Raw genomic sequence first — 11,169 nt, forward strand, 5'->3', positions numbered from 1 at the left:
CTGGTTTGTGTCTCTGTTACTTTCTTCTTTCTCTTAAGGTTATTATTGGTATAAATCACTCTCAGTGAATCATTTGAATGTTGATGTGCACTCTCACCCCTCCTTGTTTGTTTTGCTCTTTTCCTTTCAATCTCTTCCCCCTCCTTGTTTCCGTGATGCCTTCTTTTGCATTGCTTCTAACTCAAAACTGAATTATGTCTCTTTTGCTAGTTATAATGCCGCTCTGTCAGTTGTGATGAATGTTAAGCTGCATGCTGGATGTTCTTATTTCTAGTTCAGCAATGACAGAATGTCCCCATCCCGCACACTTCAGTTACAAGCAATGTAACCCTCCATGCCACCTCTCTAATATTTATAACATTTTCTTTGCTGTAAAGATGCTTCTTACCCTTCCACACCAGTGAAATTCTTTACCAATTTGTCCCTCCCGTGCTCCCCCTATGAACCATTGATATTAATCACTATTCTTTACTAATATTCTATATTAGATTTCTCACGGACCTGTTCATTTTCTTACAAGTTATGTTTTATCGTTTCAAGAAATGCTGTTAACCTGGCAGTGTTAAAACTGAATGAGCAAGGCCTCTTGGACAAATTGAAAAACAAATGGTGGTACGACAAGGGAGAGTGCGGCAGCGGGGGAGGTGACTCTAAGGTCAGCCTCAATGTCACCAAAGTCGGGTATCCTAGAACAGAGTAATCGGCAAGGCTGTCCTCACTTAATGTACATTTTGGGCCTGAACTTCTTCAAATATTTAATGCATTAATATGGTAAATTATTTATTGTGCAACTGTGATCAACTGGGAACCCTTTACTTGGCTAATAGAGGAGGAAAAAAGCCAAGCTATGTATGAAAAACTCAAGAGTAGGACTTTGGAAGGTTAGGTAAAAGGCTAATAAATGTTAATAAACATTTACATATATGTTTTTGGTCTGTAGTTATGAAAGACAGAGCATTATTTTCCTCAGTTTTTTGTATCTACATGCCAAAATGTAAGCGTGTAATCTTCATGTAGGCTCATAGTGAGAATCATTCCAGCTATATTCAATATAATGTTGGGATAGAACTTCAAGATAAACTTAGAAAGCACTCTCCAATCTGCCGCCTGGGCATTAGGGCAGGCACGGGGAACAGCGTTGTCTTGAGGGGACTAAGCATCGCAGGCAAACGTGAGAATTCTAATGACAGACTGACAACTAACGGTCCAAACTTCTCTGTCCAACATCCTCTCACTGAAATCAAGCGTTAAGACTGACAGACACCTTTGGTTGGTCTTAATCCAAGGCCAGTCAAAGTCTATCCATGGCCACCCTGACCTGGTAAACCCTGTTAAAGACTAAGGTAGGAACAGGGGCCTCATTTTGACAAGGGCATTAGATTTGAATCTCCCTTCTCACAGTGTATTCTTTCTTAGTTCTTCTCCATCTCCACCTACAAATCCAAACTCAAAACCCAGCTGTTCAAACCGGCATACTCACTCTAAATGGTCACTTGTTTAACAGTGGCCACTCGTGAACAAAAGTGTTAATTACAAGAAGTTGGTACATTGAGATTCCGATAGTGTTTACTACTTCTTTGATTTTGTAGCTTGTAAAAGTTTAAGGCTTGTGCATTTTTGACATTTTGAAACATACTGTTACTGTTGCAAATGTAGAGCAGAGTTTAAGAAAGAGGCTGTCAGGTCCACATTAAATGCAAGCTTACACTAGCTAACGGTAACTTCTGGTCAAAACAGATCTAGAGATGTTGAAACAGCAAACTGCTTACTCAAATATAAGTCTTTGTTGCTTATCAATTCAAATTTTCATCTGACACATCTGTGTTATTTGTTTTTTTATCATATGCGTAGTCTCAAAAGAGTTGAATATTAGAAAAAGATCTTAGTTTATTTTAATAAAACACTATCAGAAAGGTGCACCTCCAAGTCAGCTCTGCAGGAGGATGGAACCTTTTTCCACTTTGTTTTCAGTCAAATCTCTGGTGCATCTTCTCTATAAATGAGGCCCCTGATCTTGTGTTTGGGAACAGCAGGGCTGGCACAGAAAGAGCCTAATAGTGGATCCATCTCTGCCTCTGCTCTTCAGCTTGCATCATGACCACAGTACACTCGGCACATTGTGAGAGAAGAGACAAGGCAAAACTTTGCTGTTATTGACTTAAGTCATCCATTCCTGAGTGAGCAGGATATAGATACTTCCAGTGGGATAACACAAAGAAAATGTCTTCTCTCGCTGGCAATTTGCCCCGACCCCCCCGGTTAGAGAGAGAGTGTAGAAAATCTGTGTAACTCTATCACATCTGACTGCCACATTTCTATGTCCTTATTTCACTTTCAGAAATGTACATGTGAGTAATCTGACAATGACATGAAAATATATTGTATGTAACTACCACTGAGAAAAATATGATAAGAATACGAACTATTGATATTTTAGAAATCAATGGAGTTATTTAATGTTTTATTTTCAGACACGCTCACTTTAACCAAACTAAACTCCATACAGAACATGTCTACTAATGTTTGCAGGTACTTTCATTTACCAAAGACAGTTGATTTTCGATTATGGCACATCTCATACTGTGTGATGTTTATTTCATTTGACATCATGCAGTATGGGTCGTATGACTTGATTTGCCCATGAGAGTCAGATTTGTGCATGTGTTTGTCATGTACGTTAGTTTGTGTGCTTGAGGATGTTTTCAGGTGCTTGATTCCTGTTTTGCCGACAGAATGAAGGGTACAGTTCTGATGTGACTTTATTCAGAAAGAGCAGAAGTTAAATCAAACCTTTAACCAATCGAAAACGTACAGGAGATGGATGCTGTATTAGAAACACCTGTACAATGTATCAAATACAAAAAAAGCTATAAATGTTATTTTTGTGTAGTGGGAGCGCATTCAGAAAAATAAATACAATTCAAGTTACAATACAGGTGAATGTATACCTTTAGGCACAGCTTCAATAGAAACTGAAGAGGATCAATTAAACTGCACAAACATCAGACGTATAGTGGCGCGTAATACTATCGTACATTTCATAGACTCCAAAGTTGTTAATAATATTTTGTCCTGCCTGCGCTTAATCAGAGCGTTGGATTGCTGTTCTGAATTTAAAGGTCTAATGTGAGTCATCATTACTGTGACTGGTATACAAAGCTAACACAACCATCAATTATGAAATGTACTTCTTATACTTATTCTTCCTCTTATGTTCTTGGCATTGCCTAAATAAACATCAGTATAGTGGGCTATGTTTTTTCTAAGAACTTGCCTTAACGTTCTCACAAAAAACTTTAAAAAGGTCTAAAAAAATGAATGAGAAACCAAAGAAATAAATGTTCAAACCCATCCATCTTTAGTCCCACATATCTTTGCCATATGTTAACACTGAAATATCATTTTAAGTTGAAATCGGTCACAAGATTATGGAATTTAGTTTCACTCACGTTACCCATTAGTTTCTTCAAAATGTGTTTTCAATCCCCCCAATTGCCATCGCCATATGGAAAATACGATCTTAACCTAACTTTTGATCAGTCTAGAAACAAGCAAAGAGTTAGAGCTGAGGTGGACCTTAAGCCTCAACAGTTTGGACACTCTTCCTGTCAAGATGAATCTTACATCCCCAGAGAGCAACCGAAATGTAATATTGACTTTACAACCAAACTCAAGGCAGGACTTATTCAAGCAGATACAACAGGCCAAAGGTTTTGCATTTAAAAAAATCCAGCTTTAGAAGTTTTACAATAAGTGTGTGTTTAGCTAAGTTTGATGATTACATTGCTGGAGTGAAAAGGAGCTTTAAAATATATGCAAACACATCCCAACACTTTGCTCTATGGTCCACGATTGTCACTGTACTCATGAGATTTTTACCTCAAACTGCAGAAAGAATAACTCACATCAGATTCCTAAGCAAAAGGATTCATAGCAACAAGATCGCCTAAAGACATCCCCTCTGATACGATGTTTATTAACGACCTGATATTTCTCAGGCAGACTTTTTAAAACCGGCACTTTTTAAATCTACTACTGCGCCCTATTTTTCTGCCAAAATAGTATCCCATTCAGCCAATAGCATTTTACAGTTTGACTTGAAATTGACAACTTTTGAAACTAAATGTTTCACCTCTTCTCTCTCAGATCTACAGCCTCATCTGTTGAGCAGTTTATTAACTGTCTTCTGATCCATCTTTTACCAAAGCCACTATGTCCCCCCCACATACACACACACACACACACACACACACACACACACACACACACAACTGTGTGTAAGTGTGAGAGTGTGTGCCTCACATTGGTCTGAACCCACATTATAGTTTTTTTTATGGTAGCGTAAATGTGTATCTGAACCTGTTTTTTTGTTCCCCAGGAAACCCCCATAACTAAAGCACCTGTCCACATGCATGCAATGAAATGTGCTTGCTTATATTTCCGTACAAGAGCAAAAACATTGTGTCATAAGAGCTGGTGAATGTTGATAAATAAATTCACATGTGCCCTTTTTAGTCCTTGACAGAATCTAGGCACTTTGTATCATAAAACATTTATTTGCTTCCTGAAGAAAATTTCACATTGTTCAACTTGGCCCAAATTCACTAATCTTTCCAATCAGACACTCACCAGGGAAGTGAGGAGCCAGTTATTGTATCCAGTGAGCTGATGCCTTTATGCCGTTTTACTAGTTTTATGTCTTTGTTATAATTTCCTCATGACTTTAGTAAGTTCATTATCATACAGAAAACGTTTTTATTTCCCTAATGCTTGTGCTCTTGAAAGAAAATGTAGATATTAATTTGAATATTTTAAGGGGTTAAGGCCTTACATGAGTCCCTATGAAAGATTCAACTTAACTTTTCAAATAAGCAACCGCAATTAAACGTGTATGTTGTAAAGCTAAAGTATATGTATGAGTAATAATGAAACAAAAGGGTGAAAATTGAAATTCCTTTTAAATGTTTTTATTTTAATTTATTTGTACCATCCAATAGACTAGGCGTTTTCCCAATATAGAAACACTACAGACTGCAGTTTACTAAATAGGCCTTAAGCTATATCGGTTAAGTTTTCCCTTCTGTGCTGTCCAAATGTGAAAGGTTTTTAAAAGCTTTTAAAACAGTTATATAGCAATATGTTTACTTTTTTCTGGCTAATTATTTATGGCTATTAATGAACCTGAACCTTTACTGTATGACAAAGCAACTCCTTCAGGCTTATACTACGTGACCTTTTCCATTGAATTTCAGTCTATTTAGTTTAAATTCTGATGATTAATTATTTTTTATGTATTTTTGGGCTTTTTAAGCCTCTGTTTAAAGATAGGACAGTGGATAGGGTCAGACATCGGGGAGAGGGAGAGTGGGGATAGACATGCAGGAAAGGAGACACAGGTCAGATTGGAACCTGAGCCGCCTGCTTGGCGATTTTAAGTCTCTGTACATGAGGCGTGTGTACTAACCCTTTAGCATCCTCCACCTAACCAGCAGGGCGCTGGTGATCATTCCTTAGAAGAACAAAGACATAGTGAAGTCTTTTCATACTGTGGGTGTGGACAGTACTCTTGTTAAAACAAATGTTTAAAAGACCATGGCCACCACCTGGTGGTGTGTCTGAGGTCTTTATCTGATCCACAGCGCATGTTGATTTATCATTAACAATGAGAGAACAAAACGTTAACCACATTTTTGTAAAGCTGGTTATATATGATATCAAATAAAAGTATGAGAAAATGAGAACGATAAAGTAATATACAAGTGAATTTGACACTAACAAAGCCTAATATTGATGTGTTATTGTTATAAATACAAAGTCAGTTTTTTCATGCAAGACTCTACATGGTCATTTTGTCTCTTCAATGGATTATCAGAAGCGTTACAATAATCCCTTCATGCAAGAAACCAGTTGTGATTTTCCTTCCCCATCATAACTCTGCCTTTCAAACTCTGAGTGCTGAACAGGACTTCAGATCATCCATACCATCATGCATGACTGCTTTATGTTTGTTTTGAAAGGTTTTGATAAACAGATAACTCGATTTGTATTCTATTTGACACACAAAGAACACAGTGGTGAATACAATATATTTGATAATGTTGGATTACAAACTGTTTTTATGATGTTCTGAAAGGAAATAAGCCTGGAAATCTATCAGTCAAGGAAATCCAGGGTAATGTCTTACAAAACAAAAAAACCCAAATCATGAAAATCTGTCTTGTTACAATCTTAAACCTGCATTTGACTGACCTGGTTATCATATAATAATATGGATAAACTAATACACCAAGGTCACTCGATTTTAGGTTGGCTTGGTAACTGAAGGATATTTTGTATTATGCTTTCCTGATTGGTGAAGTTCTCCATGTGGGGATCACAGGTGAACACTTAATTGTTTAAAGTGCTGATTTTGCAAGACATTAACCTCTTATAGCTGACAATAAAATTGGACTGCTGTGTTTTGTCTGTTAGTCAAGAAAGGGTTCCTGTTAGATCCACCTTGCTGAACATCTAAAAGGCTGCCCATAGCAAAACAACAACTACCAAAACGAGTGCCCTCAGCACTAGCTGCCTCTGTTTCCTTTCATTCTGCAAAGCTATGCAGCAGCTGCTTTATTCTGCAAGTTCAAATCTTTTCTCTTCTTGTGATCAGTGTGTGCCGATTACTCAAAGCGATATAGGTGGGGTCTGGCATGCTAGGGTAGTCATGGATTATGAAAGGTCACATATTTATATACACATTTATACATACTGTAGTGTTGCCTGCTATCTGTGATGTGTTGGCCAGGACCCTACTCTATCGCTTTGCACAGTACAAAGTAGTTTTTAAAAAGTTGAATAACATAAAATAACATAATAAAATGTTATTTATGTTATTTCCCACGTGAAGAACTCCTGTAAACCTTGCAGTATTGAAACTCAGTGAACAAGGCATCTTAGACAAGCTGAAAAACAAATGGTGGTACGATAAGGGTGAATGTGGAACCAAGGACTCTGGAAGTAAGGTCAGTCGCTGCAGGTCTTTTTATACTGATTCCAAAATGCATTTTGACCAACTGTTCATATGCAAACATTAAAAAAACAAACACATTTTCTCTCCGACACAGTATCTAAATAACTGCTTGTCTTCCCTCACAGTAACATGTGAAAGACGTTTTAAAAAAAATCCACTTTACACATAGCTGTTATCCATTTACACTGTGATCATAATTCATCGCATTGACATTATTCCATTGTATGCGAAAAGCGCAGCATGATTACACATTTTTTAGTCATGCCATAAAAATATGAAAGTTGAACCACAGAATTGAAATCATTATACTGCTATTTTCTCGGTCCAAACCTTTATTGAAATGCAGTTTATTGGTGGTCATTATTTGTTAAAACAAGTTTTTTTTTTTTTTAAACTCCAAGACAACCAGCTAGTTCATTTCCAGAGGCATCCATGTTCTGACTATCCAAACTGACCTTTAAATCCCACTAGAGCGCAACTTGTGCAAATAGTGTTTAACAGTCAAGCCTCTTTGTTGGATTGTCACAGCAAGGAATATATTTTAAGCGCTTTTATTTATTTAAATAAGCCAGTTAACTTACTTTTTGAGATATAAAAACTTTGGTTTACTGTCTTTAGGAAGACAAAATTGCCACAGGGTTAGATTTACAAATGGTCAAACTTGTAAAATGATTTCAATATCAACGTTTGGCTTTAATAGCAGCAAAATGGTTCAATTCGCCCCCCACAGCTTGCCAGTTTGAATGTATAAATGCAAATGTATTGAAGTTGAAAAGCTTTGAGCTAGATCCAGGGTTTAATCTGTAGACCTGTACGACCACGACCGCCTTCCGCTAGAGGTAGTCTCGTAAAGAGACCACATAGCAGGACAGATAGAATCTCTCTCTACATTCACCTTCATAGTTCTTTAGAGTAGAAATAACCTGAGACAGGGAATCAGACACATTTAGGTAGTTCCAATTTATCCTACTCTATAGGCTACTTTAGGCACCCTCATGGGGTTTAGTAGACAGCCATTAGCCTCCTCAGAGTTACTGTGTAGTCAGAGGGAAGCAGGATGTTCGTGTAGGATCTGTTTGTGTGTGTGTATGGTGTGTGTGGGTGTGTGGATGTCAGCTTCATTCTGCCAGTTCTAGAAGTCTTAACGGTGGTCTCTACCTCCCCCAGGACAAGACAAGTGCTCTAAGTCTGAGCAACGTGGCAGGAGTCTTCTATATTCTAGTCGGAGGGCTCGGCCTGGCTATGACTGTGGCTTTGATAGAGTTCTGCTATAAGTCACGGCAAGAAACCAAAAGACTGAAGCTGGCAAAGAATGCCCAAAACTTTAAGCCAGCCCCTCCAGCAAACGCCCAGAACTTTGCCACGTATCGTGAAGGCTACAACGTGTACGGGACAGAGAGTGTGAAAATATAGAAGGTACGTGTTTCATTGTTGATTCCATACTTTCTACCTCACACATAATGAAACGTTCAGGGACTTAGTGGATTCAGCTGGTCTTAAAGTTCCAATTGTATCAAACGAGATATGTTCACTTTTTGAAACTTCTGTCTGTGTTGATTTTTACCTTCAGTATTTGACCTAACAATGACAAAGTGACTTTGTCTGCAATAATGGGTGTTAAGTAGCATTTGAGTGTTCATTATCTGCAAAGTTTTTTTAAAGATGCCAATTCTTAATTTTGGAATCCCCCATGTTGTGTTTTTAAAACCCAGAAGTGCCCATATAATTTCTAAGAAGCGAGAAAGTGGAGCACGGAAATCTGCCAATTTGTCCAAACAAATCATTTTAAATTACTAGACTTGTAGTCCCTGGAAAAAAATTAGAAAGATTTACTTGACAGGTTGTAGAACTAAAGTAAACAGCAGAGGAGGATGTTTGGTTTGTCAGATATTTAGCATCAGAAATAAGCAAAAAAAAGAAAGAAAGAAAGCCAGCAACAAACACAGCAGAGACTGATTTTAGGAAGACGACAGACGCCGAATGGAAATTGACTCAGATTTGGAGACAGCTCCAAGTGGACCCTTGATGAACTGCACTGTGGGGACTTCATCTCCTTTTTTTCTTAGCCCAGAGGTCAATATGCAGAAACCAATAACACTTTGCTTGCCACTTTTTTGGACCTTACAGTAAGTATATTGATTTCATGAGTTTTAAAGGTACACTATGTAGCTTTGGTAGAAAAATGTGAAAGTTGGATAAATGTACAGATTTGTACATCAAGTCCATTAGAATCAACTCTGATGGCCTTATATTTTCCCAAGTCAAGATACCTGAATTGACTTCAAGAACTGGAGTACACCTAGTTCTTTAAACTATCAGTGGAAGGAGGGAAGCTCAAACGTCTGAAGGTGAACAAACCTGAAACCTTTCTTTCATCCTCTGGCCTTGCAGGAGTAAAGATGTGCTCATTCCCACTGGAGTTTCTGGAAGGAAACAGCCACTCTGTGTGACCCCGACACCCCGAGGCTGTCATCCTGGAGACGACAGCCCTCTTTGTCATCTGCTTGGACTCAAGCCTACAAGTCAACAAGTGCTCATTCTGGGCTGTGAGGCCCGTCACACTAACAGAGGACAATGATGCAACAAGACTTTTGCTTCTGAAAACATGAGATTTGCCTCTTGTAGTGCCTTAAGGAGCATTTCGGCGTCATGGCAATGCAAATAAAAATTGAATAACTTGAAAATTTAAAAATAATCCAAGGGATGAGGGCAACGCTTCAAATGACAATTAGATGAACTGTTGAAATTTCAGTTGTTTCCTATCGTGGAGAAGAAAAAAAAGCCATGATTTGCAATCAGACCATTCTTGAATACTTATGAAGTCATTTGAAATCCTTTACAGACATATTTTTGTGGTGAAATCTTAAGTTGGATAAATGTTATATTTAGTGAAGTAAAGTCATTTTCTTGTTTTAATATAAGACTATTTTCAGTTTCATAATATTTAGGAACAGCATCAATAATAGGTTTAAGCGATTATAAAAGAACAACATTGTACCCCAACTTTTACTCAGAAAATAATATGAAACTAGGTGGTGTTATTTTAAAGCCTGTTGGACATCACGTACAACTGACTCTGTTTTCATTTAGACGCTTTTGTTTCAAATCAACCAAGTGCATTTGTTTCAACTGCCAATACTTTAAAATGAAAGACCATGTTTTTAATGAATTGAAATCTGCTTTTAATCACTTAGTTCTATACTGTTGCAATCGAAAGCATTATAAATCCTAAGAGAGTGACCCCCCTTTTTATGTGACATCACATTTAACTGCGCTTATGGTTTACACTTTGTACACACATAGAAGCTGTTCTCATGTAAATGCAGTATCTGCAGCTGTGAATCTCAACATTTTTGGTAAACAATAACACACCATGGCTTCTTTGGTTGTGGTGAGCTTTCTGTGTCTATGCATCATTGCAGAAGGTGAGCTGGTGAGTTGTACATTGAGGAAAGAGAGCTACAAAAGAAACATTTTGTCTGTTTGTATAAGTGAATTTTTTATAAACTGAGAGAAAAACCTACAAACGCTACAAACCATGTACGCCTACATTTGTTTAGTATATCAGACGTTCTCATTTGATACCCCCCTGGATAAAGTGCATGTGAATTTGGTGGTAGTATGACCAAACTGCAACTCGAAATGGACCCTGGTTTAGTTAGCGTCCGATAACCTCATCAGATCCAGTTTGGTTTCAATTTTTCCAAATCATTTGTAAAGGTACCTCAACCATGAGAGTTGCATGTATGGACACAATGAACCTCTGTGGAGAGGTCGTGTACAAAGGATTTTATTACATTTCCTTAATAAAAGCAGGTTTTTATGAACATTTTGGACCTCTTATTTTTGCAACAAAATGATCCAAACTGTCTGTGAACGTTGGAAAGTTTCTGCCTGTCAGAGGAACTCGCTTCCTTCACTGCAGGTTTTCCTCACAACTTGCAAGTCTGAACACTAATAGATTGATGAACAAGATATGGAGCCAAACTGAACCAGAAAAGAACAATTGAATGCTTAAAAATGCATCACAAAAACATCAACTTGTAGATAACCAAACACTGGGAATAACCAAAGCAAAGAAAACCAAAACAGAAGCTCATTTAAAGACTTTCAATTTATACATCTGGAGTATTTACTGTTGTCTAACTTTCCTGGAC

At 37.6% G+C, this 11,169-nt stretch overlaps 1 protein-coding gene across 6 annotated transcripts in view; it reads left to right on the forward strand.

Moving 5' to 3' along the window:
• Positions 1 to 10,839, forward strand: part of gria3a (glutamate receptor, ionotropic, AMPA 3a) — a 77,466-nt gene extending 66,627 nt beyond the window's left edge. For 2 of the 6 annotated variants that reach the window (XM_079355650.1, XM_079355652.1), the window contains exons 14-16: positions 541 to 655; positions 8,180 to 8,428; positions 9,404 to 10,839. In XM_079355650.1, coding sequence (XP_079211776.1) covers positions 541 to 655; positions 8,180 to 8,425 — 361 coding nt within the window. In that variant the 3' untranslated portion in view covers positions 8,426 to 8,428; positions 9,404 to 10,839. Of the gene's footprint in view, positions 1 to 540; positions 656 to 6,889; positions 7,031 to 8,179; positions 8,429 to 9,403 lie in introns of those variants that run through there. The other 4 variants (XM_079355649.1, XM_079355651.1, XR_013780090.1 and 1 more) reach the window with 3 other exon arrangements.
• The last annotated feature ends 330 nt before the right edge of the window (positions 10,840 to 11,169 follow it).

The sequence above is a fragment of the Symphodus melops genome, assembly GCF_947650265.1.
Source record: "Symphodus melops genome assembly, chromosome: 11".
In the NCBI taxonomy this organism is placed as follows: domain Eukaryota; kingdom Metazoa; phylum Chordata; class Actinopteri; order Labriformes; family Labridae; genus Symphodus; species Symphodus melops.